This window comes from Asterias rubens, chromosome 1 (assembly GCF_902459465.1).
Source record: "Asterias rubens chromosome 1, eAstRub1.3, whole genome shotgun sequence".
Taxonomy (NCBI): domain Eukaryota; kingdom Metazoa; phylum Echinodermata; class Asteroidea; order Forcipulatida; family Asteriidae; genus Asterias; species Asterias rubens.
In genome coordinates this window covers 15,966,184-15,991,494 of record NC_047062.1, presented here as the reverse complement: position 1 = coordinate 15,991,494, position 25,311 = coordinate 15,966,184, and the positions used below count along the sequence as shown (strand labels likewise).

General features: G+C 38.3%; 1 protein-coding gene across 1 annotated transcript in view; it reads right to left on the bottom strand.

The window, feature by feature from the left end:
* Nucleotides 1-25,311, bottom strand: part of LOC117289593 (beta-1,4-glucuronyltransferase 1-like) — a 42,507-nt gene that overhangs the window by 4,208 nt on the left and 12,988 nt on the right. The window contains exon 3 of the mRNA XM_033770791.1: nt 9,630-9,764. Coding sequence (XP_033626682.1) covers nt 9,630-9,764 — 135 coding nt within the window. The remainder of the gene's footprint in view (nt 1-9,629; nt 9,765-25,311) is intronic.

Here is a 25,311-nt window from a genome sequence, read left to right as displayed (position 1 = left end):
GGGCCTATGGTATTACCATAGAGGTTGACCAACTCAATAAGAATGTCTTGTACCAAGACTAACAGTGAACAAGATTTTACCCACTAGAAGATCCACACTTGATGGAGTTCCAGTTTTGAATGGAGCTAGGTCTAGACTCGGTGTAAAACTAATTTAAGAGAAGGGTGATTGACAGGATTCATATTGAATAAAAGTCCACTCAAGTCAGGAAGGATAAATTGACTTAGCTTTTTTAAATTACTAAAGAATGATGTACAGACACGCCTTGGAATACTAAACTAAATACCGATAGACAAACTGATTGACATCCTGCATTTAATACAACTAGCTCAAGCAGCAGCTAAGATTAAATCCCAACAAACCAGTAAAAGGTTGTTTCTGAATATCCTCAGCTATGGAAACCCAATACACTCGAATTCACTTTTATGCCAGGGGAAAAAAACATCCATAAATCATACAAAGACATAATCCTTAATGACTTTGTGAGTTGCAGCGTCAGGAATTTTACTGCATGAATGTAAGAACAGAGTGCAGTATGGGTACATATCCTAGTTAGGACGGCTTTATATTCCTGGATACTGTATTCACAGCCAAGCGCCCAGGATCAAATATCACAGGGCAGCAGGCTGGAAGCCCCGGGGGCCAGCGGGATGAAAGACAAGAGAATACAGCGTAGCAAGAGTATTGATGACAAATGATGATAGAGACAGGTACTGGAACAGCAATAGTAGACATCACAGGAGTGATCAAACTTGCCTCTTTGAGAGCAGCAAAAACACCTGCCTCATCCTTTGTGATAATTGCTAAATTGGCCTTGGGTATGAAACATCTACTTCCATCTCTGAAAAAAAGATCTGATCAACAGAGAACTTTACAAGTATTTCTAACACGTCAATGCTTTTTTTTTGTGCTTAACTCCTCGGCAGGGTCTTACATGTATCTCACCTCAATGCAACAAACAACATCTTATCAGTTTTTAGGAATTACAAATATAGCACAATGGAAAAAATAACTTCCAGATAACAAAACCCGATGATAACGACTCAAGATTCAATGACAACGTACTCCCTCAAGTGCAAAGTACCAATGTAACGTACTTTTAGAAAGAATCAATATTTTCTGAGATATAAAGATGTGGCATGTAAATATTTCCTAATTCCATTTCTGAAGAATGAACATAATCTGAAACAAGTCATCCTTGGGGCCGAGGACTTCTCAGTGAACGATTTCCCTTGTATAGTAGAGCAAAATGCTACAAACATTGTGGCACTTGCTTCTCAAAAATCACTATTTGCTACTCAATATTGGCATTCAGTGTGCAGTTTAACAATGTTTGCTATGCAAAACTGCTGGATAAAATCGTTCCCCGCATCTCAATCCTCAGCTTAATTAATCTGTAGCATCTCACTCAGCCTCTTCTTCAGACGTTGAACCTCCTTAACACCTCTCTCATCTTCCCTGTGAGCCTAGTAGAAGAAGCCAGTCTGATAGATAAAGGTGGTCCAAGCACGGTCAGTATTACAGACACCTCATACACACACCCTCGTTAAAGGCACTGTTTCCTCTATGCTTCTTTAAATGCACTGGTTCACCTTTGGTTATTCAGCCAGCAGCACAATTACATGAACAGAAACATTATTAAAATTCTGGAATTCTCAAAGACCAGTATTCTCACTTGGTGTATCCCAACTTATCTTCCAGTATGCGCTAATCCACCAATCAGATGCTCGAACTGGAGGGTGGTTAAAAAGTTATAACCTACTCCCAGTTTTTATATTGCACACTGCATATTGTGAATGTCCTGGCCAGCTTGAAATGGGTTGTCTCTGTCCCTAATTGTAGTTCCCTGCTCTTCCCTCCCCCACCATGTCTTCATGTCCTCTCCCAACCTACCATACTCTCTCATCTATTCTTCACATGTTTCTTGTTATGTCAGTTTTCATCATTCAGGACCAGTGCTTTAGTTGCCATTATTTAGCATGTATGCCTTTATGTAGTTCTGTTCAACATATTTTTTAATTTTGTTTTCCTTTTACTTTAATCTTATTTGCAATTACATGTACATGTATTTTTGTTGTTACTGATGAAATGGCCGAATAAAAACTAATAATAATAATAAATAATAATAGACTGGAAGATAAATTTGTTAATAACACGCACGCTCGTGGAATATGGGAAATTATAGCGACTCTGCGTCCCATATCCAACGAGGACGCAGAAGCGCTTTATTTTTCCACATCCCACTCGCGCTTGTGTGATAACTTATCGAAGTTGCAAGTACATCCTTTTATGCTTACAATTATTTTGAGTAATTACCAATAGTGTCCAGTGCCTTTAACATTAAAGAAATCTTCACCACCCATGTAAAGGTTTACCCGGGGAGACTTGTCCCATGTTGCGCACATGCTGACTGTGCATGCCTTGTCGTGAATGAGATGTAGCTCTTGATGTGTTAATGATATTTGCCAATCCAACCATCTCTGCTGATTCATCACTAGTCACGTACATTAGCATGTTCAAGCATGTTCAAGTAGCCATTGAAACATCTTTATTCTGCCAAGATGTCTACCTTGTGATTTGAAATTGGAGCAATCCTACAATGTAGTCTTACATAACATGTCATGAAACTGTTTCGAGTTAAGTAAAGTTAAAGTCACCTGGAAGTGGTATTTTTTCAAAATAAAGCTTTTGTCACTAATATATGTGTTTTGATGAGTGGAATGTGAATAAACAGTTAACTAAGGTTTTAAAAAATCAGTTCTTATGTTATTTACAAATTTAAGAGTAGACCCCGACCCGAGAGGGCGCTGTTCGTGACGTCAATCGAGGCAGACTTTGCCTGTAATGCGTAGAGTAAACACAATTGCAAAGTACATGTACGGACCAAGTCGTGAGTTTGTACGTTTCAAAAAATTGTGTTTTTGTTTTTTTCCGGCAATGCCGACCAGGGGTATTGCTGCTGAATGCACAAAAACACTTTTTGAAATGTACCAACTCACGACTTGGACGTACATGTACTTTGCACGTGTGTTTACTATACGCATTGCAGGCAAAGTCTGCCTTGATTGAAGTCACAAAAGGGGTAGGCGGAGTCAGCCCCCAAACAACTTTATATATTTTTTAAACATATAAATCGTGACAAACAATTATTAAAAAAATTGTTTTATTGTTCGAAAGCATATACTCTTATGTTTGAAAGAAAAAAAAAATTCTATTTCCAGGTGACTTTAAGTTAAGTGCACTTATGGAGGAATTACTTTCTCCCTCCATGGCTCAGATAGTGTAATCAACTTGTATGCAGTTTATCAATATTCCAAGAAGGAAGTACTTCATGTAAAACACTGTACTTTGTTTTAAAACCTGAGATGAAATGCATTGTAGTAAGTTCCACCATCGAGGAGGATCCACTGTTCATTACGTATCTGATAAACTTTAAATGTCCAACCATCTGCTAGTGTAACAATTGCTTCTTCGTGCTTCAGTTGGACTTTGCTGTTCTGTCTTTGTTCTACATACTTTTTAAATCCAAGATCAAACATTTTCAGCTCTAAATACCTGTAGCTGCACCGTACAATTTACATCACCATGTGTAAAGACCCAATAGCTGTACAAATTTTAGCTCACTAAAATAAAATAAAATGGTAAAAGTACAATATCAGACTCTCTGTTTAATTATTCACAATGTTCAAGTGTACTCCCTTAACGTATTATCAATTCCAACAATTTCCCGACCCTTTCCTCCTCAAATGACAGCATTTCAGGGGAAAAAAGCGTAAAGTCCAACCCAACACTGCCATCAATCAGCATTCAGCTTGAAACCCACACAAATGAATATCCGGATGACAGGTCTCTTGTCATCTTGCACCAATGACCCACATTTTCCGATCTCACAATCAAAATGGGGGAATGTAGACAACCCAATAAATCATTCATGACATCAGGTCGGTCAGACATCAACCACTCCACAGTCCACTCCACAAAACTTACGCACCTATCCGAGGTATCGGAGAAACCTTCTGAAGTAACCTCTGAAGAGGGTGTATCGTTTACAGCCAACTCCACCAAACACCAGATATTGATACACCCCGTGATTCCATGGAGTGGACAGTTTTGTTCCCGCTGCTAACGATGTTTACCTTTATAATTTAGAGGTGTTGATTTCAAACTAGGCTTCCAGGGAGAGACTCAATGACAGTTAGTTATTCAGACAGTGACAATTCTTGTTGGAAGACAACACCGACCGTGATATAAGAAGCTCCATGAAACACTGGCCGTGATGAAGTTGATGAAATGCACCCCCTGTCAAACAACTGTGTGTTGAAGATGCTTTCAGGAGCCTCTCTCATTATTTGACGCCAAGTTGAAGAGGTTATGAAGATCACCAAGATACCCAACAGTCCATAACAACAATGTCCAGAAGCTGACGGTCAGAGCACACTGACCGAAGTGTCGAGCTGTTCAAACCAGTTCTTCTCAGAGCCACCACTACTCTTAAAGAGACTTCTACACGGTGTCACCACAAACCTTACTTACCTACATGTACATTACACCCAGCTGTCATTACCGTTGTTCTTATTATTTTAAAGGTACTATGAAAATATCACTAGTCAACCCCTCTCATGGTGTTTTCACGGAGCTCCAACCATCCTCAAAGAATAATTGCTACATTCTAATGGTTGTGGGCCAAGGGCTCGCACCATGATACATACATTCTGCGCCTGATATCCTACATGTTGTAGCGAGACCAATTTGTTATTCCTGCTTATCCCTGCACTTTAAACGACCATTCCTCTAAATTTCTCAACCCCCTGACGAGCATACAATCCTAAGCAGCTTAAATTTGCGCTAAGAGTGATAATCCATCACAATACTGTTTCAGCCCTCTCGGTTTCCCATTAATACACTTGGGTTTTAAGAGAAGTGCAACAACGGCTTAGTGCCTTGCTCTCAAGGACTAAAGTGACACGACGAGGAATCGAACCCACAATCTGATGGTTCAGCCATAAGAATTTGAATCCAACGCACTGAACCACTCGGCCTTGACACGTACTGGGCCGATAAGTTGAAAGCAAAGCATTATATCTCAAAGAGGATGGAATAATCTAATGACAAGAAGGGGCCGTTCAGAGAATTCAGTGTTAAAAAAAAATTTTCTTCTAACTTTGCGTGGATGATTCAAAAGAAATAACTGAAAAATGAAAACACATAATTAAAAAATGAAACACAAACAACAATGTATGCCAATTCATGTATTGTGTATTGTATACATGGACACATAAATAAAATAAGCTACCCTTCATTTTAATTTGAAATTGAGAAGCATTTTGTCCGAGCACCGCTGTGATTCTGCATACATGCATACAACATTTATCCCAAACTTTAATAAAACCTCAAAGAATTCGCTTGACAACTTTAGTTTCCAAAATGTCAGCGGAGATTGATCGGAGCCCAGGAAAAAAACCATTACAAGAATGAACGCCGCGAGTAGACAACGTGCACCACATATTATCAGCACTACCACCAAGGGAAAGAAACTAGCGTAGAGCTAGGGGCTTAATGGATCGTGTTTGTGGGACTGTACTGATACAGTTAGAATCGGCCTGGGGGTTTCTATCTTGGCCTGCTCCGTTGTCTACCGCTGCTGAGTAAGACCAACCAGGGCACATCTTTTGTTGCAAAGATACATCGCAGGCTCCACTTCAGAGAGCCAAAAAACCTACGGCTGTATGGATTTGCATAATTGAACACACTGTTTTTGCATGAGAAAGGGGAATTTGAGAATCATGATTATTTTTTTGTTTCTTCTTTTTTTTTCTTTGTGAGGAGCTGACACAGTGCTGTTGATAAACAGTTTGCAAGTATACATTTGTATAAAGAGACTTTGTAAGACTTGTGGACTGCCAGTTTTGCAAATGCCATCAGTGCTTTGAAGTAGAGTAAAGAACATACATGTATGCTAAAATTAAAGAAATAGTAATGGCAGTTTCAGTATGTTGTTACTAATACTTCCAAATAATTACAATACACACAATAATAACTTACAACTTTGGGAGGCTTATCGTCCTTACTGGCAGCCGAGAAGCTGAATTGAGAAGGACGCGCCTATAACACAAGCCGAGGTATTCACGGTCACAGAATTGTCTTTGGCAGCCAGCCACATCAACATATGACCACCGAGCACTGCCAGAGATCGAAAGTGTTTGATTTTTCTGGAAGGTGAAAAACTGGAGGGCCTGGAGAAAAAAACCTTGTTGCACAGGAGAGAACCAATGCCAGAAAAACTCGCACCGGGAATCAAACCAGGGCCACGGTGGTGAGAGGCGAGTGCTTTACACTCTAGCCACCCACGCCACAAATAATTACACCAGGCATGTATGCTTCGTTTTCGAAAGGGCAAGGGCACCAAGGCATTTTCTCCTCGATAAAGGGCACCCTATCATGAAATTGTCAATTTCTACTAGAGCATTTCAAGGGCACCAAGGCAATGCCCAGGGGGCATAAGGGCAATCGCCTTTGTTACCTCGGTGAAGTACATGTATCAGGCTTGACTACCCATAGAGAAATTAGTATGCGAGTCCATTGTGATGCAATTTATGCGCACAGCCGTTTATGCAAAATTCAGCTTTCCCCAGTGGTCAATCCAATAAATTTTGCTCTACAAGTCTGTCATATATTAATGGCATTCATGATTCTTCCTCCGTTTCTGACAAAGATAACAGAAGGCATGCCAGGCAGTCGCACAAAAATGATCAGGCACAGTATTTTTTTTGGTTCTATTCTGTGGCTGAAATGCATTCCTTGTCAGGAAAAACAAACGCCAGCTTCCTTCGTCTGGATGGTTATTGTCAAAATTAACTCAACTGAACAATTTTCTCACTTCTGTTTTTTTTTATTTTTTATTTCATTGCATACAAAGACAGCAACAAAACATGCTGGTGTCAAATGCAATAAGTGCTTAGTACTGTAAAAATTATATTCTGAATTGGGCTTTTAAATTATTCAACACACCAATTTTAATTAGTATACACATTGCATCAGAAGAAGTTGAGTAATGAAAACTAAGACCAAACAAACCCTCAAGAGTACACTGTAAAAAAACCACAATAACTACATCTGTCACTGTACTTACAAATCTATTACCTACTAAAGAAGATTGTTTTAATAACAGAGCTGGATAAATTGTTCTGCTTCGTGAAAAATTCAGGCGCCACTTGCTCTGCGTAGGTATTTTGTTCTCATAATAAACCAATATTGATCCCAATCCTAAAAAGGTCGGTACAAAGTGTTTTCACAGCGGCCAATGTCTCTCTTGTGAAACTGATCAATGGCCGGTGTTAAATAAAGCGGGGAAAATGGTACTGAACTGTGACGCCTTGCACAAGAACCCCAAGGCTCTCGGAAATTTCAGATCCAAACCGAGAGAAAAAATAATATCTGGAACAGTGCCTCAACGCGGGAAGCCATGATAGTGTTCATGTGTCCCGACTAATTGAAATGAATATAAAGGGATACATTACCTGGATCTGCAAGACTAATGCCCGGACTACACCAACTTATCAGATTAAGGAAAGCTTTAAGGTACAAACCTAAGCAACGGAAATTCCGGCCGACACATTTTTTCATAAATGCGGGAGGTGTCTCTCCGGCATACGTATACGGACTTTGCAAATTTGACAGGGACGACTGATCGATACTGACAGTGGTAATAGCATCATGTTTTACTGGTTTGTGGCGGGGCGGTATTTTTTTTAAGAAATGGAAATTAAGGAGTTGAGTTTAATGAAGGAGACAGCCCTGATTGGTCAATCGGATTAGGCGAATCTTGACGACAAACCGAGAATGAAATGAGCTGGTACACCGCTCTCATCCCTGCGAGATGGGATCCCAAGGTTGTTTGTGCACCGGTGAAATCAACGGCGTGTTTAATTTCCTACACGGCTTATCAATTCATGAATTTTGATTTAATTTCATATCTAGTTGGCGCGTCCCATCCAGACGGATATCAAGTCAGTCAGTGTGAAGCACAGCTGAGTGAATCTGCCCTCTGCATTAATTAAGCTCACTTTCATAGCGATGACCCGCTGACATTTCTTCATGTACGTCTACATTTTACTCATTTTGTAACAGGAGAAAAACGAAAGAATGTTAAATTTGCATCGGGGATAAAGAATATATATACATTTTGGTTTTACCCATATACATGTACACCGATGTGTGTTAGCACTGTATACTCAGTACTTTCCCGAGTTCTGTGAAAAAAACCCACAGGCATATCACTCGGGTGGGATTCGAACCCTCGATTGTTGCAACTCTAGAGCAGTACCAACTAGACCAGTGAGATTGCCCGGTAGCTAGAGGCAGTTTGAATCCTAGACCAGTGAGATTGCCCGGTAGCTAGAGGCAGTTTGAATCCTATTTGTATATTAGCAGCGTCGGTACTGCAAGAAAATTTTTTTTACACTTTGTATATTTTAGGTAGAAACATAATGGCAAGTATATATTTCTTCTTCCACACTATGCCTACATTTTGCTAATTTTGTAAAAGGAAAAAAATATCACACTTTCTCTATTGTCGGTAGAAACATACATGTACTGGCAAGTTTATCTTCCTCCACACTACATGTATGTCTACATTTTACTCATTTCGTAAAAGGAGAAGAAAAAAGTCACACTTTGTCTTTTGTCGGTAGAAACAAACTGACAAGTTTATATTTCTTATTTCACAATAATTATGCCTACATTTTGCTCATTTTGTATCTGGAGAAAAACAAAATCACACTTCGTCTATTGTGGGTAAAAACAAACTGTTGATACGTTCCTAGTTAGAGGAGGAAATGAGGAGAGGAGGGAAAGAAACATTTGTAAACATTATAACATCAGTAATTATTAAACACATTTATATAGCCCGGAATCCACTGCTAAATGCTCCCAGGCGCTTTACAATAAAATTTAAAAAAATATATAAGATTTAACCACAATAAGGAAAATCATAAAAAAAAAGTAAGATCCACAAATGTGATCAATATAAAGCAATAAAGGATAAAGTATACAGATATATAAGCAATCAGCAATCAATCACAACAGTAAAATCCATGTGAAATATAAAAATACTAAAGAAAAAGTTACAATACTATCCACTTAATAAAAATATTTAAAATGAAATCAGAATTATGTTAGGGCTGATCTTATTATAAGCTTATGTCAAACATTTGTGCAACATTTGACTGCTGTCACTTGGGGCTTACTGCTCCTACCCCCCAACCCCACCCCCCCCCAAAAAAAAAACCCCAAAACAAAAAACAAGTAACAGGTAAAATATGAAACATACAAAATCAAAATACATACAAATCATTGAGGAGAGAGTAATAGTCAAAGGTAAAAAAGTAAATGGTAAAGTAGAATATAGTGTGATACAATAATAAGAGATTGTAAAAAAACACAAAGTGATTAAGATTCTTTAGATGATATACTCCCTGAAATATTACTCCGACTATTCCCAATATTCCAAAGTAAAAAGGGGCTGTATTTAAAAGCAGACATGGATGTTAATTGATTGATGGATTGGACAACGTATGACAGGAACCTAGACTGACAGCCCAACAACAGGGAACAATAAAACACTACAGTACCTGACTGATGCGATTGTATCCATACTGCTTGAATCGTTCATCGTAAAGCGGTACGTCCCGGTGTCCGATGAAGAACGGTTCCCAAAGGGGCTTCCATTCTACTGTGTAGGCGATGTTGACTGCACCAGCGGTACCCTGCACAATACAAAAAACCATCAAATATATCAAATCTCAAATTTGGATTCATCCAGGTTTTCTTTTGAAGGAGATCTCAATGTGACACAAAAACAAAGAAAAGTGATCAACGACCTCACAGTTCAACCCCAGAGCAGGGTTCCAAATAGTGAAGGGACATGCAGTGTTCTCAAGATGTGATTAATAAACCCTGCACAATCAAAACCCATCAAATATATCAATGCTCAACATTAGATTCATCAAAGTTTTTCTTTTGAAGGAGATCTCAATGTGACACCAAAAAAAAGAAAAGTGATTAACGACCTCACGTTTTGACTCCAGAGCAGGATTTCAAATAGTAAAGGAACATGAAGTATTCTCAGAATGTGATTTATTAACCTGAATGTCATCTAACAATTGGTTAAAATTTTCCACAAAGTTCCCAGATACAGTGCAAGAATTGCTTCAATGCACTGTATTTGTGTGTTGGGATAGCACAAAGAATTCAATGTGATTTTATGGGGAGCACCTGTCTACTTTCAATAAAAGTATTGTCAATTTAGGACTAAAGGCTACATTGTAGATGTTTTTTTTCATGCATTATCAGGCATGAATGATAATGGGTCCTCCTTCGAAAAATAAAAAGTAAGAATTTTTAGTTGAGTACAAGGTCTGAGCTACGTACATGCACATGGTGTAGGCTCCAATACATTTCAGGCTTTTTAATCACAATTTTTTCAGATTTTTCTTAGGGCAACAAAACCCAGACTAAAGTAAAGAAACATATCATGGCTGCAATATGCTGCACTTTGTCATGTTTCTTCCAGTTCCATCGTGTGTTTTATTTGCAAACTTTAGCACTTTTCACATTAAAGGAACACGTTGCCTTGGATTGGACGAGTTGGTCTTTGAAAAGTGTTTGAATCTGTTTGTTATGAAATGCATATGGTTAGATAGATATTTTAAAAGTAGAATATAATGATCCACACAAGTATCACTCAAAATTGCGTGGTTTTCCTTTTACCTCGTCGACTAACACGGTCGGCCATTTATGGGAGTCAAATTTTTGACTCCCATAAATGGCCGGCCGTGTTAAATTTTCGAGGCAAATTTGTGTGGATCATTGTAATCTACTTTTAAAACATCTTTCTAACCATATGCATTTTATAACAAACGGTTACAAACGCTTTTTAAAGACCAACTCGACCGATCCAAGGCAACGTGTTCCTTTAAAGAGCCACTTCCCAAGAAATAAAACACCAGCAAATTTGTGGGGGAGATATAACCCAGAGCTACCAACATTTGCAATTAGGGATATTTTGTACTACAACAATCATATTTAGAGTAATACATTCAACAAAATAGAAACATAGTCAGGGAGACTTTTAAATGTGTTCATCAGATCAAGGAAAGATTGGTTTAAAGTAACACATTGCCTTGGATTGGTCGAGTTGGTCTTTGAAAAGCGGTCTGTAACCGCTTGTTATAAAATGCATATGGTTAGAAAGATGTTGTAAAAGTAGAATACAATGATCTACACAAATATGCCTCGAAATTGCGTGGTTTTCTTTTTACCTCGTCGACTAACACAGTCGGCCATTTATGGGAGTCAAATTTTTTACTCCCATAAGTGGCGACCGTGTTAGTTCGCGACGTAAAAGGAAAACCGTGCAATGTTGAGTGATACTTGTGTGGATCATTATATTCTACTTTTAAAACATCTTTCTAACCATATGCATTTTATCACAAACGGTTACAAACGCTTTTTTTTAGACCAACTCGTCCGTACCAAGGCAACGTGTTCCTTTAATTTCAGGGAACTTTCTGCAGAATCAGGGAGAGTTGGAAGCTCTGTTAACCCCACCATGCCCAACGCCACACCCCTGGGAGCATTAATGACCCACTCAGTGTGATAACCCTGGCGCTTTCTCCATTAATCCTACTCCAAAGCAAGGGGAAGCCATTTCCCTGGAGGATGCAAGGGTTAGAAATTTAAGTGTGAAAGTGTCAATCAAACTTTCCTGGGAAACACGTTTAGTGTGAAATGGGTTCAATACTTATGATTGGGCAGGGCCCTTTTGCAACAAATCTGTCAAGCACGAAAATTCACTGGCACAGAAAAAAAATTGCTTAGAAGAAACAGGTGATGACTAGCAAAAAAGCCATGTTGTGAATTTATATATATTAATGAAAGAAAAAACGCCCTTGTCGCACCATGGTCACACGAAGTTGTGTGCTTTCAGATGCTTGATTTTGAGACCTCATATTCTAAATCTGAGGTCTCAAAACCAAATTCGTGGAAAATTACTTCTTTCTTGAAAAATACGTCACTTCAGAGGGAGCTGTTTCTCACAATGTTTTGTATTATCAACCTCTCCCCATTACTCGTAATCAAGAAAGGTTATATGATAATAAATATTTTGAGTAATTACTGCCTTTAATAAGCTTCATGAATTTGTTGCCTATTTTTTGTTAAAGGCAGTGGACACTATTGGTAATTACTCAAAATAATGTTTAGCATAAAACCTTTCTTGGTGACGAGTAATGGGGAGAGGATGACGGTATAAAACATTGTGAGAAACGGCTCCCTCTGAAGTGCCATAGTTTTCGAGAAAGAAGTAATTTTCCACAAATTTGATTTCGAGACCTCAGATTTAGAACTTGAGGTCTCGAAATCAACCATCTAATTGCACACAACTTCGTGTGACATGGGTGTTTTTTCTTTTATTAATATCTCGCAAGTTCGATGACCGATTGAGTTCAAATTTTCACAGGTTTGTTATTTTATGCTTATGTTGAGATACACCAACTGTGAAGGCTAGTCTTTGACAATTACCAATAGTGTCCACTGTCTTCAAGACATAAGAAACATGTATCCTGTCGCCTTCAATCTGGTTCCATTAACTATAAGTTACTCTGATTATTATTATCGTTCATATTTTTGCAATGTACACCTAAAATATACAACTTCTAAATATTAACCTAAAAAAAGTAGACATACATTTGTAATGTAAAAATGGTATAAAAGTTACACCTGTAAAGACAAGGGCTCTTATTGATCTCTTCACACTGATGATAGTCTCTTGGGGGGGGGGGCACCTGAGTACACGTATCTGCTAAAGAATTGCATATTTCAATTCAAGAAATTCAATCAAAAAATCCAACCAGCATCTCCACAAACAAGCCTCTCTGCTCTTTGTTCCGAACAAAAAAACCTGCCCCGTGGAAAACAAATAGGAATGAATGAATGCTGGCGGGACCACGAAAAAAAAAAAGGAAAAAACAAAAAAAAACTGCTCTCGCTTAAGGATATTTTTTCAACAGGCCTTCGGCTGGAGAGCAAAGCTTTCACTTTAACAGCCAATGGGGCAGCGTGCATCTGCCCGATAATTACTAGTATTACCATTTCATTTTGAGTGGCTTATCCTCGGCCATTTATATCCTACTTGCCCATCAATTTTCTTTATGAGAAGTTCAGAGGAAGCCTACGGCGAAACTGACATGTAAATATTTTGTTTCCCGTCTCTTCTTGTTTCTGGCGACAGGCAAAACTTGTGTCAGACATTTGTGCATATCATGAGAAAAATATACGCCATGACTGCACTACAAATGTACATGTACACAGTATGGTCATTCTCTTGTGTGTTAAATTATTTCAAATACAGTTCCCTGACCATTTCATTTTTGTGATGCACTCAATTTCCAACAAACAGAGTCCTCATGAAAGTGGGGGGAAACACTTACAAGTCTCTAAACTCACGTTGAAATGGTGTTTTGAATGTCAATTTATTTGATTCTCTTTGAAAGGGAAATTTGAAGCATGTCTTCAGTGAACATAAAAAACAAATTGGATTTTCAAATTTTGGTGTCAATCAAAAGGTCAAATTCATTGCTGTTTTGCATGAATAGCATACAAATTCAATCATTTTAATTCAAATTCTCTGTACAAAATGTGACATCATTGAACGTTTCGGATTTTGACCACAACTGCACTTGAATGGTATCAAACACTTTCACCACTTTAATGTGAGGTTGGACTCTTGGAGACAAGTAATTCTTGTTCTCCATAAGGACTCTCTAGCGGATCTCAAACTCTGAAATTGACCTTGGAGCCCCTCTTTAAACTTTAATGTACAGTTCCACATCACAACATTCTAAAAAATCAATATTCAAGGATCGAGGCATGTCTCACTTCAGGACCCGACTGAACAAATATGTAGTGTATAGTCAGGGTTGCACATTCATCAAGCCTTACATATTACACTGGTTAACCTTCAAATGTAATGAAACTTGTTTGTATTATTCATAAACCTTATTATCCAAATGACTTTTCCATAATTATTGGCATTCATTTGGAGTTGTTCTTGATGAAAGTTTACACCAGCGTGGCAGACAGGAGACAGAAGTCTCGTTTAAGCTCACCATTACTTGTTAATTTAAACAGACACATATTGCATGGCACAATGAGCAAACTAACATGTATACGAATGTATGCGTGTTCTCGCATACGTATTGGCGCAGCGCATCGAGCTGTGAAATGACAGTATAGTTTCTTTTCCTGACGATAGTCCTAGTTTATGATTTATTTCTATTAATTTCAGACGGAGAAAGCCAGACTCATTATAGCTTTAATGACTCTTATGCCATTAATGGTAATGAGGTAAAAAAGAGACAGGCTATAAATTTAGATAATGGCCGATCATTACCATAAAAACAAGCCACTCAGGCATTGAAGTATCTCATTCCAAAGAAATCTATCCGCAGGACTTGGACCCAGTTTTTTAGCAGAAAATACTGTTTGCCAAATATTTAACTCTTGAATGATTCTGAGTTCATTGGTGAGAATATTTTCATTTGTTGAAATATGGAATCATCCAAACAACTCGGCTTCACCTCATTGAATGGTACACAAATAATGAATGTTTATGAGTGCAACGATGCAAATATTTTCATGAGTTGAAAGATGGAATGTCCGCCTCGCTAGATAGAACATTCAACTCATGGAAATATTCTCACTCTTGCATGAATTAAAAACATTCATTATTTGTTTTATATAACATCCAAGTAGACCTTTGTCAAAAATCCACCGTATACAAAATGTTCACCAAATACCTACTTTACGGGATGCACATGTACATCGTTCTACCAGTAACAAAATTTTGATCTAAAACAGGAAATTAAAGTCCACTCTTTCAATCATCAGACACATTTCAGAATTCCATATTTCTATCCAACTAAAAAGTCTCCATTCTCCAAAGGTGTGTTGTTTTACACAGACCCTGGCATCTACATTACATCTTAGCAAGGCTGTTCAACTTGAAACCACAGTTCCTAGGCATTAAGAGAGGGACTGAAAGCGTATACACAAATGTGTAGATATCTTGGGAGGCCTCTTCAGATTGTATTGATCTTCCGTACTGAAGTCCCCACTGTCCTGTGTGATGTGTAGTGTGTAAGACCGAGGTAAAAAAAAATGTTTAGCATCCGGGTTTCTCAAAAAAGTAAAGTGGGAGGGGCATTTTTATTTTCTTTATTTTCAAGACGATGGCAGCCATTCTATTTAAAATTTCATTGTTTTTTCCACTATTCAGATTGTATTGATCTTCCGTACTGAAGTCCCCACTGTCATGTGTGTTGTGTAGTGTGTTAAACAGAGTAAAAGAAGTAAATATTGTTTAGCATCCGGGTTCCTCAAAGTATATATTTTGTATGTTTTATTTTCAAGATGGCTGCCATTCTATTTTTAAAACTGGGTCCTCATTTCCATTTGGGTTACCACATGTAACTGCAGTACAGTTCTCAATTTGGCTCAATGGGCAACATACTAGTTCTCAGTTGGGCTAATTAATGTGTGAATTTATACAAACCATCTTCAACCATCTTTTTGTTTTACAGCCATAATACATGCAGCCACAATTGTTCTCACGGTGAAAACTGGAAGATGGTGGTAAACCAGCAGAATAAATGAGTCCTACTCTAGAGATCAGACCTCCACGAGTGGGAGGGTGGGTCAGATGCTTAGGTTGAGCTACAACAGGTCAATTGAAGTTACACTTGGAAAATACCTCTGGTACTACTCTGTTTTACCCCACCACTTCTCAAAAACAACCTGTGGGATTATTTTGTACTCATGAGTTGATGCACCTGCATACCATGCATGCTGAGGGGAAAAAAAGTGTTCCTGACCAACTTGCCGAGTGATCTGACAGGCATGATACTTCTTGAATGCAATGAAGGCGATTGCCTCCGTGCCCCCCAGGTCATTGCCTTGGTGCCCTTGAAATGATCCCATAGAAATTTACAATTTCCTCATAGGGTGCCCTTTACCAAGGAGCAAATGCCTCAGTGCCCTTGCCCTTTATCTGAGAAAAAACCCAAAGCATAAAGGCCTGATCTGATATTCAAACATTGTACACATACTGTACATGAGCACACAAAATGTGTAGTTTGAAAGTATTTCTTTGTGTTATGGATTGTCCTTGTGTTAACTTTTGGTCCTTGGTTGAGATGTCCAGTGTAAACTTGTTTTGGATGTTGTCTCCCGACTGTCATTTCATGCACACAGCTCAAACCACACTTGGTTCCGGAGACATCAGTAAGTTGAAGGACGAAAGACAAAATTCCAAAGTCTTTTTTTTTTTTTTTTCATTCTTGAATTACGTGTACCATTACAAGGGCCATCTCACGCCATGCTATTCTTTGTAAATGAAAGCGAGCAGGAAACAAGAACTGGCCTCTTGAAGTTCTCACCGGGCATCTTCGGTGGTCTAGTCGGCCCTAGAATATGATTAAGGGGTGTGGGTTCGAATCCCACCCAAGTAGGTTGGAGTGGATTATTTTTCCACAAGACTTTGGAAACACTTATGCATACAGCACTTACACATCAGTGGAAGGATATAACCAAGGTACATGTACTACTATTCTGTATTCCGGTTGAAAGTTATTACATCTAGATACAAAAAAAAAACTTCTCTGTATTTCCCTGTTTCAACGCTACATACAAATTCCCCCTATGATGTAGGGACTTGAAACACTATGTGTTTTTTACGTGTTGAGGAACAGGTTTGTCCTTAAAAGTGTACAGAACAAAGGAATGTCAACAGAATGACTGCAAGTGCAACACAGCGATGCTATACTGTGTGTGTTCAGACCTTGGAGTTTATTGCGCATAATAACCTCTATACACACTATTTTCTCATCAAACATTAGACCAACATCTTGGTTAAGGACGGTTGTGTACATTAGTGATAGGATCTGGAAGCGATTATTCAAAAGAGCAGACAATTCCAATATTTAAATAGCTCAGTATACAGTAAATACAGAGCAACTTGCCATATTCTATGTTGTACAGGTTTGTATGGAATGGATTGGCATTAGCTTTTGCAGTTCGATACGAATTGTTGCTGTTTAAACAGTCCAAGAAAAAAAAATATATATCACGGTACAGTATGCCTTAAATGTCAAACTACTAATTCATCATAAAACAACCTTTTAAATTCCTGGCCTCGGATAGTGCAAGACAACTTCTTGCTTTGAACATCGTGGTGAGCCTTGCTCATTTTTTTTTTTGGGGGGGGGTGGGGGGAACAGCTAAACTGGGCTTTTAGTTCAAAGTTATTACTAGACCTGAGTGTTTTTTTCACAAAACCAGAATCATAAATATTTTTATTTGAACAAGCAAGATTTATCTAATAATAGTTTCACACTCAAAAGAATTGAAAGATAGTTTTCAAACTTAGTATTTGAAAGAATAAAAATTAAATTAAAATTTGAAAAGTTCATGTGTCAATTTTGTTTACTTTGTAAAAGATTTGTTGTTGTTCTGAGTTTGAAACAAATTAAGAGTTAGTCATTCTTTTTTTTAGTTCACCAAACTATTTCTGGTGTGCTCATCCTTATTCCCAATTAAAGGGGAGGGGCCTCCCCTATAGGCTAATAAATGCACATGGTAGGGGCAGAAACCTAGACAATGCCTGAATGTAGTCCCACATTCATGCCCGTGGCATTCCCTTCTCGCCGTTTCCAAACACACTGCATGTTTACCCTCTCTCAGCCAGCATCCCCAGGTACACATTAGAACACTCTGCCCAAACCCAGCCTGTCAATTCCCCCGCTCGATTCATCTGAAATGAGGTGAACACCAAGCAGCAAATTGAGACAGATGACGACGGCCTTTTCTTTATGGTGGGACTTTAAAGGACTGGGGTACTGCAGCAGCCTGTTGAGGCATGATGGGTCCCATACATACAAAAAGTACATTGTCAGGTCTGATACTTCACACAGACGCAGCAAAGGTGATTGCCTCCCCATGCCCCCATGGTCATTGCCTTGGTGCCCTTGAAATGCTACAGTAGAAACCTACAATTTTTCTCATATTGGGGTGCCCTCTACCAAGGAGAAAATGCCTGTATTGTTGCCTTTTGAAAATGGGGGAATGTACATGTATATGTATGATAGATTTATGGCCTAAAATGTGATACATCTAGAGCATGCTATCCTCAAGAGTTTTTATGAAAGGTCTACATGCCTGTATGATGGCTAAATTGTTGAAAGGGCAAGGGCGCCACAAAGGCATTTTCTCCTGTGAGGAAATTGTAAATCTCTACTGTGTATTTCAAGGGCACCAACAGACCAAGGCAATGACCAGGGGGGGCATGGAGGCAATCGCCTTTGATGCCTCCGTGAAGTAGAAGGCCTGGGTCTACATGTAAAGTGATAGACTATTAGAGTCAAATGGATAGGTCACTGGAGCCTGGAGCAAATAATTAAAATCAATGGAGAATATATGACATGGAGTATACCATGGGGTACTCAAATTGATGGACCAAGTGACTGATGGACCACTAGGAGAGCGCACACAGATCAAAATGACTGAAATGTACTATCAATTCCCTCAGAAACCTAAGATGGTCAATGACCCTAAATGTATATTCCTTCTGTGTGTGTCATTCTTCAATCACTTGCCAGTAACTTCAGAAATCCTTTACTAATCTAATATTGAAGAAAAATAAACTCCTGCAGTCAAAACAAGCCTCATTCCCCAATCCACTTTGTAACTGTCCCAAACCAACTGATCCTTTTAGGATTTCCAACTAGACTAAAAGATTCCAGCTGCAAAGCTCATTCCAAAGAGGGGGGAGAAATTAAGTTGGAACCAATTTGCAGCCGGGTCTCCTGAGCACTAGAATTGAGAAGCAAATTTTCTTGGGATTCTGTCTGGTTTGGGAATGATAAGTTGTTTGGTGTACAGATTTAGGGTTCATGTATTGTGCATTGGACAGTGAATGACTTCCCTTGTCTAGCAGAGCAAAATGCTACGCAAAATATGTCAGTTGCTACTCAAAAATCATCAGTTGCGCCTTGAGCATCATTTGTGTCATGGATACTGGCGCATTATAAGTGTTGTTCTTCTTATTATTATTTGCAACTCAATGTTAGCATTCAGTGTGCACGTAATATGATGAGTTGAAAATATTTCGCTATGCTGGATGAAACTGTTCCCTGTTGGATTATCTGAAAAAGTGAAACACTACACGATACAGTACATTCCATAATACAAAGTGAGTTCTGTATGACTGTGTTGTACATCAGTGAAATACATTGCTATAACATTAGGCTACAGGGCCCAATTTCATTACTCTGCTTACTGCTGAATTCTGCGCTTACGCTCACCATTCTCCGCTTGCACGTCAAGCGCTGAATTTTTGTGCTAGCTGAGCTTTAGAATGCCTAGTAACTAGAAGGACAATAAGTGTGTGGAAGAACCTCCACTTGCACGTACATATACTGTAATTAGGGTAATTTATCCCCCAATTATGCTCCCATGGTTCCCCCAAACTAATTGATGGAGGGAGGAAGTCTGAAACCATTGTTAAAAACTTGACTTAAACTGAATTATAGATCTACCTTATTTTGATTCCTTTGTCAGACGCTAAGCCATTACATGTTGTTGTGTCCACACATTAAGGCCTAATGTGTCTGTTCACTCGTGTGAAAATGATCAGCGTCAAATTAAAAAGCAATTAAATGTGCACTCAGCAATTCTAGGTGCCTTTCATTATTCAAAATAGGATGACAGGATGACAGAGGCAACTCACCATTTTCTTCCATTTTAAATTACTTTCGTCAGAAACGTTTGAAGGGTGCAATGGATGTTTTTGTAGAAAAATGGGGGGGGGGAGCAGAAGTGACTGGTGAGGGGCAAAGAAATGGTTTATTTAGCAATCAATTATCTGATGTCGAACTTATTTAAATAAAAAAAAACGATAACCAGCAAGAGTGAATTTAAACATCACTGGTGGTGTGAAGAGAGTTTGGTCTAGCAAAGTTTGAACATCAATAGAGGACAACCAAAAAATAAGGTATTATAAAGTCAATTTTAGAGTTATTTATTTGGTTGAGGGAGGAGTTTTTAGGGACGTGGAGCAGAGAAGCCATGTCTGAGGAAAAGTTACGCCGCTGCCACAAAAAAAGAGATAGCTATGCAAAAACTGAAGATGTTAAAACATAAGATATTCATTACTTTCCAAATGAGCCAAAATTACTGCTCATCTTTGCGAGCTGCATTACGTTCTGCCACTATGTTTATTCCTAAGCCAAGGTTAACAATTCCTCAGTAATACAAACTGTCTTGATTCTAGTTGGTAAGACACTGCTCTATAATTGCAAAGGTCCTTGGTGCGAATCCCATCCAAGTAATATGCCTGTGATATTTTTGCAAGTATAGAGTATACAAAGCTTACACACATTGGTGTATTATTGGTCAAACCAAAATTAATATTCTTTATCCCAGATGCAAATTTATATCTATTATAGTTTAGTTTTAATTGTATTGATTTTTCACTGGCTTGTCCAGATTGTTTAAAACTGCCTAGAGCATATTTTTGTAATTGCCTTTTTAAATAGTATTCTGCGGGTACCGGGCCCTTTGTATTGTTATGTTGTAATTTGGTAAATTTCCTTTTTATCTTCGGGCCATTATGGCAATATGGCGCTTTATAAATATCTTTCTATAATTATTATTATTATTTTCTCTTAATTCATGTTTGAATATGCTAGAATTTGTCTCCACGATCACTTTGGTTCATCATCGTATACAACATAATGTGGATGATGGCAGTTGACTGCCTTTAGTTCCCAGTCAATGCAGGAGCCTTTTGACGAGAACTTCCTCGTCAAAAGATTCTTGCATTGACTGTATCAAGGGAAGGGTTATCAATCATTCACTGCAGCTGCAGGCAGTGTGATTACAGTCCTCAAATAAAGTTTCAAATAATCTTGAATTGATTTTTTGTTGTAGCCAGATCTCAGCCTTGACTTTGACTTGGCGGCCGGACAAAGATAAATTGTTTGGTGAATGCAGCCTTTACAGAGGGAGCGTACAATGTGTGCGTGCCACGTACCTACATCAACAGTAATTTGTTTATACTTCTCTAGGAAACGGAATACCATGACTATTGTCAAATAAAATACGACATTAAGTCTATGTCAGTAAAGTACGTAGTTATGAATGAAAAATAGGATCAAATTAGGTCACTATGAAAGACACATGAAAGGGAAAAAAATAGGACACCTAAAATGAAAAAATTCTGGGTTAGGGAAAAGGCCTACAATAATCAATGTTTACTTTTAAAATGTTTTAATATTGGGTCACAAGAAATAACCGAGTTTTCAGCTATTCTTACGAAGAACAAATTTAGAAGGAGAAAGTATAGAAATACACAGAGGCCCATTCCAGATCATCTGTCATCTCTGCTATTCCAAAAAAAACCTTGTTTCCACACCAATTACCAGGCGCACTGAATTTCCTCTTCTTTTTCAAACTACTAAGTTGCATGCTGGAAGCAAGGAGAAGGCCATCCAAAACTCCTGAGCTGTGAGTATATTGATGATCATACTATTTTATTTGTGGCTTTGTTCTTCAACGTGTAGGGTATATCGAATAGCATGTCAATAGTTATACATAAAAATTTGGGTAGAGTGGGTGGTCAAGTCAAAAACATTTTTGAAAAAAAAAGATCATAACTTTTAAATTCGATTGTTCTGAATGTATACTAAGATTTGGAAAAAACAGTTTAAATCTGTACATGAGTGTCCAAACCTTCTGCTCTAAATCATATCTTAAATGGATAATGTTGGTTTAAAATAGAAAATCAGTTGTACCTGCAACCATGGAGGTAGAAATGAACAGTCAAAACGATAACCACTCATCTTATGTTTCTTTTCATCTCAATCGCAACCTTCTCAAACAATTCCGACACCGCTATTAAAAATAACCTTCTCATAACTCTAGAGATTGATAGTGGTGCCTGCAAAAGGTTCCACAAACCTCTGTAAACATGAAATTCATTTCCAAGAGTCAGTGTGAAATGCCAGCACAAAGTACCCGTCATTACAGATCAAGTAAAATAAACTGTCAAGGGCAAATGCCGCAGTGAGATATCCAAGCAATGTGTGATTGGACCACAGTTGTTATTGTTGTTTTTAGAGTTCTAAGCCATCTGTCATATACACCCCAATGATTTACTCTTTAGTCTGCTTCACTATGTTTGCGAATCCATGTGTGTGGGATCGTTTAAGTCGGCGCTAGCTCCATCCATGTGAAATTGAATGTTGATTGAAATAGAAAAGATATCATGAGTTGTAAGATGTTGATGGTGTGAAAGCAAGAAAACTTTTATTGGTAGGGAAAAGTATGCATGCTTTGACTCAATCAAACATGCATCTACAGATATTTTTGTGTCAATAAATAGTATATCCAGAAACTGTGGTTTGTAAAGGTTAGTCTCCTATGGTACAGTAGTTGTATCATTTATTGTTGATACTGAAGAAATAGGACCATACCTGAGCTTGTTTTTAAACAGGGGCAGCTCCAGACATTTCAAAAAGGGTTTAGGGGAGAAGTGAGGATGGTGCATCTTCAGTATAGAAAGGTTTTCTTTTCTGCTACTATGTGTGTTACATTTCCAAAGTGCATTGTATGCAACAGTGTTGCAACATAAAAAAAAACTAAAATAGATTTTGTTCTCCTTCTGTTTTTTGCTGAGTTACTTGCAGACCTGTATGCTTCGTTTTTGAACGGCAAGGGCACCAAGGCATTTTCTCCTTTATAAAGGGCACCTTATGAGAAGTTTCTACTGGAGCATTTCAAGGGCACCAAGGCAATGACCCATGGGCACGGAGACAACCGCCTTTGGAATGGAGCCTAGTCCAGTGGTGCAATCGCCATCCTTCCCACTTTTATTTGCCCAAGTCACACAGTATGCAGATAAAATAATGAATAGTATTACTAGCCGGATCCTTGGTTATCGCCATCAGGGATGTACAGTCTAAGTGCCTACCTCTAATGGTCAGTACAATCAATATCACAATATGTCTGGTCACACCCAATAACCCTGTACGACTCTGAACAAATAACTTATTAATACCTTGTGTTTATCATCGCTTAATTTGTGCTGTTCATCGTCTATAGCACACACTGGTGATGAAACATGAGGCGTTACATACAATGTACATCGTGTAGATTCAGTGTTCGCATGAGTGTTGGGCTTTATTCACAGTGTATTTGTTAGCCAGGTCTACATTGTATACGGTACATATATCGAACATGACAGTTTTGTAAGTCAAGCTTTCTTATCGTATTGCGAATGCATACGTCCATTCCAATTTAGGTATTAATGTATCAACAGATCATCGGTAATGCAACTGCCCGACCGTAGTCAACCACTCATTCTTGCTGAATTAAGCCCAAATACTCCGAATCCATCACAATTCAGCTAGGCCTACTTGGGGAATCATTCTGATGGATCTGAGATGATTAAACCCGAGGGGCAAAAACACTTTGATTAATTCTGATTTATCAATTCCAACACCTGTTAAGACTTTGATTTACGTTTTAATGCATAAATTTATGGGATTAAGAATGTTAAATGGTACAAAAGTATGATGTATGATCATTGCAGAAAGACACAGAAAGTTGTGCTAGAATTTACACAACTGAAGGCTTTGAAGGGGCACAGGAATTTCCTCTGGTAAGAGACACTTCTACATGTATGAGGAAAATATAAATTTGTATTAGAACTTTGCAGAGGGCACCAACTGCAAAAGCACAGGCAGGTAAAGTGTTTCTGTCCAGCAAATAAATTTCTCAGGTCAGCAATAAATTAAATTGCCCTCATTGGCAGATTGCTTCCTTTGCACAATTTCATACAGCTGGTATGCATTTTTTGTCTGCTTCCTACATTACATTAAAAAAAAAGAGACTTTTAGCAAAAGAGCATATCATAAACTATCAAGAATATTTTACCGCTTGTGTGAGCGTCCACAATTGATGGATTTGCATTGATCTGCCCACTAGAACCACCAATAATCTTAGCGTGCCTTTTGCTTCGAAATGCTAACAGTCTGTCTCTATGATACTGTGCTACACAGTTCCGTTCCATCAGCAGAAAAACGTCTGCGTACAAGCTTTGATGAAATTGTGAGTTTGGTTTAGAAAGAGGCTGATGTGTGACAGTAGAAACTCAGAATGGCGAGATATGAAACCCGTTTTTTATTGTGGTAACCTAAAACTGTCCCAGTTGTTGAAATTACATGACAAAGTCTACAGTTACTCTCACCACATGGCCACAGATGGCTGGGAAGGATTTTCATGATTATTGAAACTTGTTAGTACCACTGACAAATTTTAACAGACATTTTTTGTTTATGATATCAAGTCATGGAAGATCAGTCAGAAAACCATATTTTTAATAGGAGGAGACTATAACCAAATAGTAAACTCGAGGGGTACATGTACAACCATGTATAAATTTATTTTGTAGGAGTGTCGGCTCTGAAATAAAACTATTGAAAATATACTTTAAATATTTCACATTTCTAGTCAATTCAACCTGGGGAAACCATGGTAATGTCAATCTGCTAAATAAGACTCAAGTCACCTGTATTTCCTGAGATACAATGTACTTGAATGCTCTGCAATATAATAAATGTCATCATGCTAATCACGATCAGAATATTTTGCCAACAGCATTTTATGATGCGTCCTCAAACCCAAAACCCAACAAATTATTGACGTGGGTATCTCCTTTTGAAACCTGGGCCACATCGAGTGACTCTGGACCAATCAGAATAGAGTTTCCCAAGATCCCATGGCCCAGCCGACATCAGTTTTTCTCTTCATGGTTATTCACCTGGGATGATGACAGCTGAGATGTGCAATTTTGTTTGCCCGCGGCACAACTGCACTACCAGATATTAGAAAAAGCTCATGTTACTAGACACACGGCATATTGGCTAAGGGCATAATCGTACAGTGATGGGCGAAAACACCTCATCGTTTGGCCCCAAACTGTCAGTAGAGGTGCTGGGACAGGATCAATGCTGTCATGTTTCTAGCAAGACTGTAAATAGACAGCCATATAAATATACAAGAAAGTGTTATTGTGGACTTAATTATTTTTAAGATGAAGTATGTTTTAATAGATTCGCTATAAGGTTAAATTACAGCAAGACCAGATGTTCAACCACTTGATAATAAAATTGTACAACTTTACAAGTACAAGTTTTT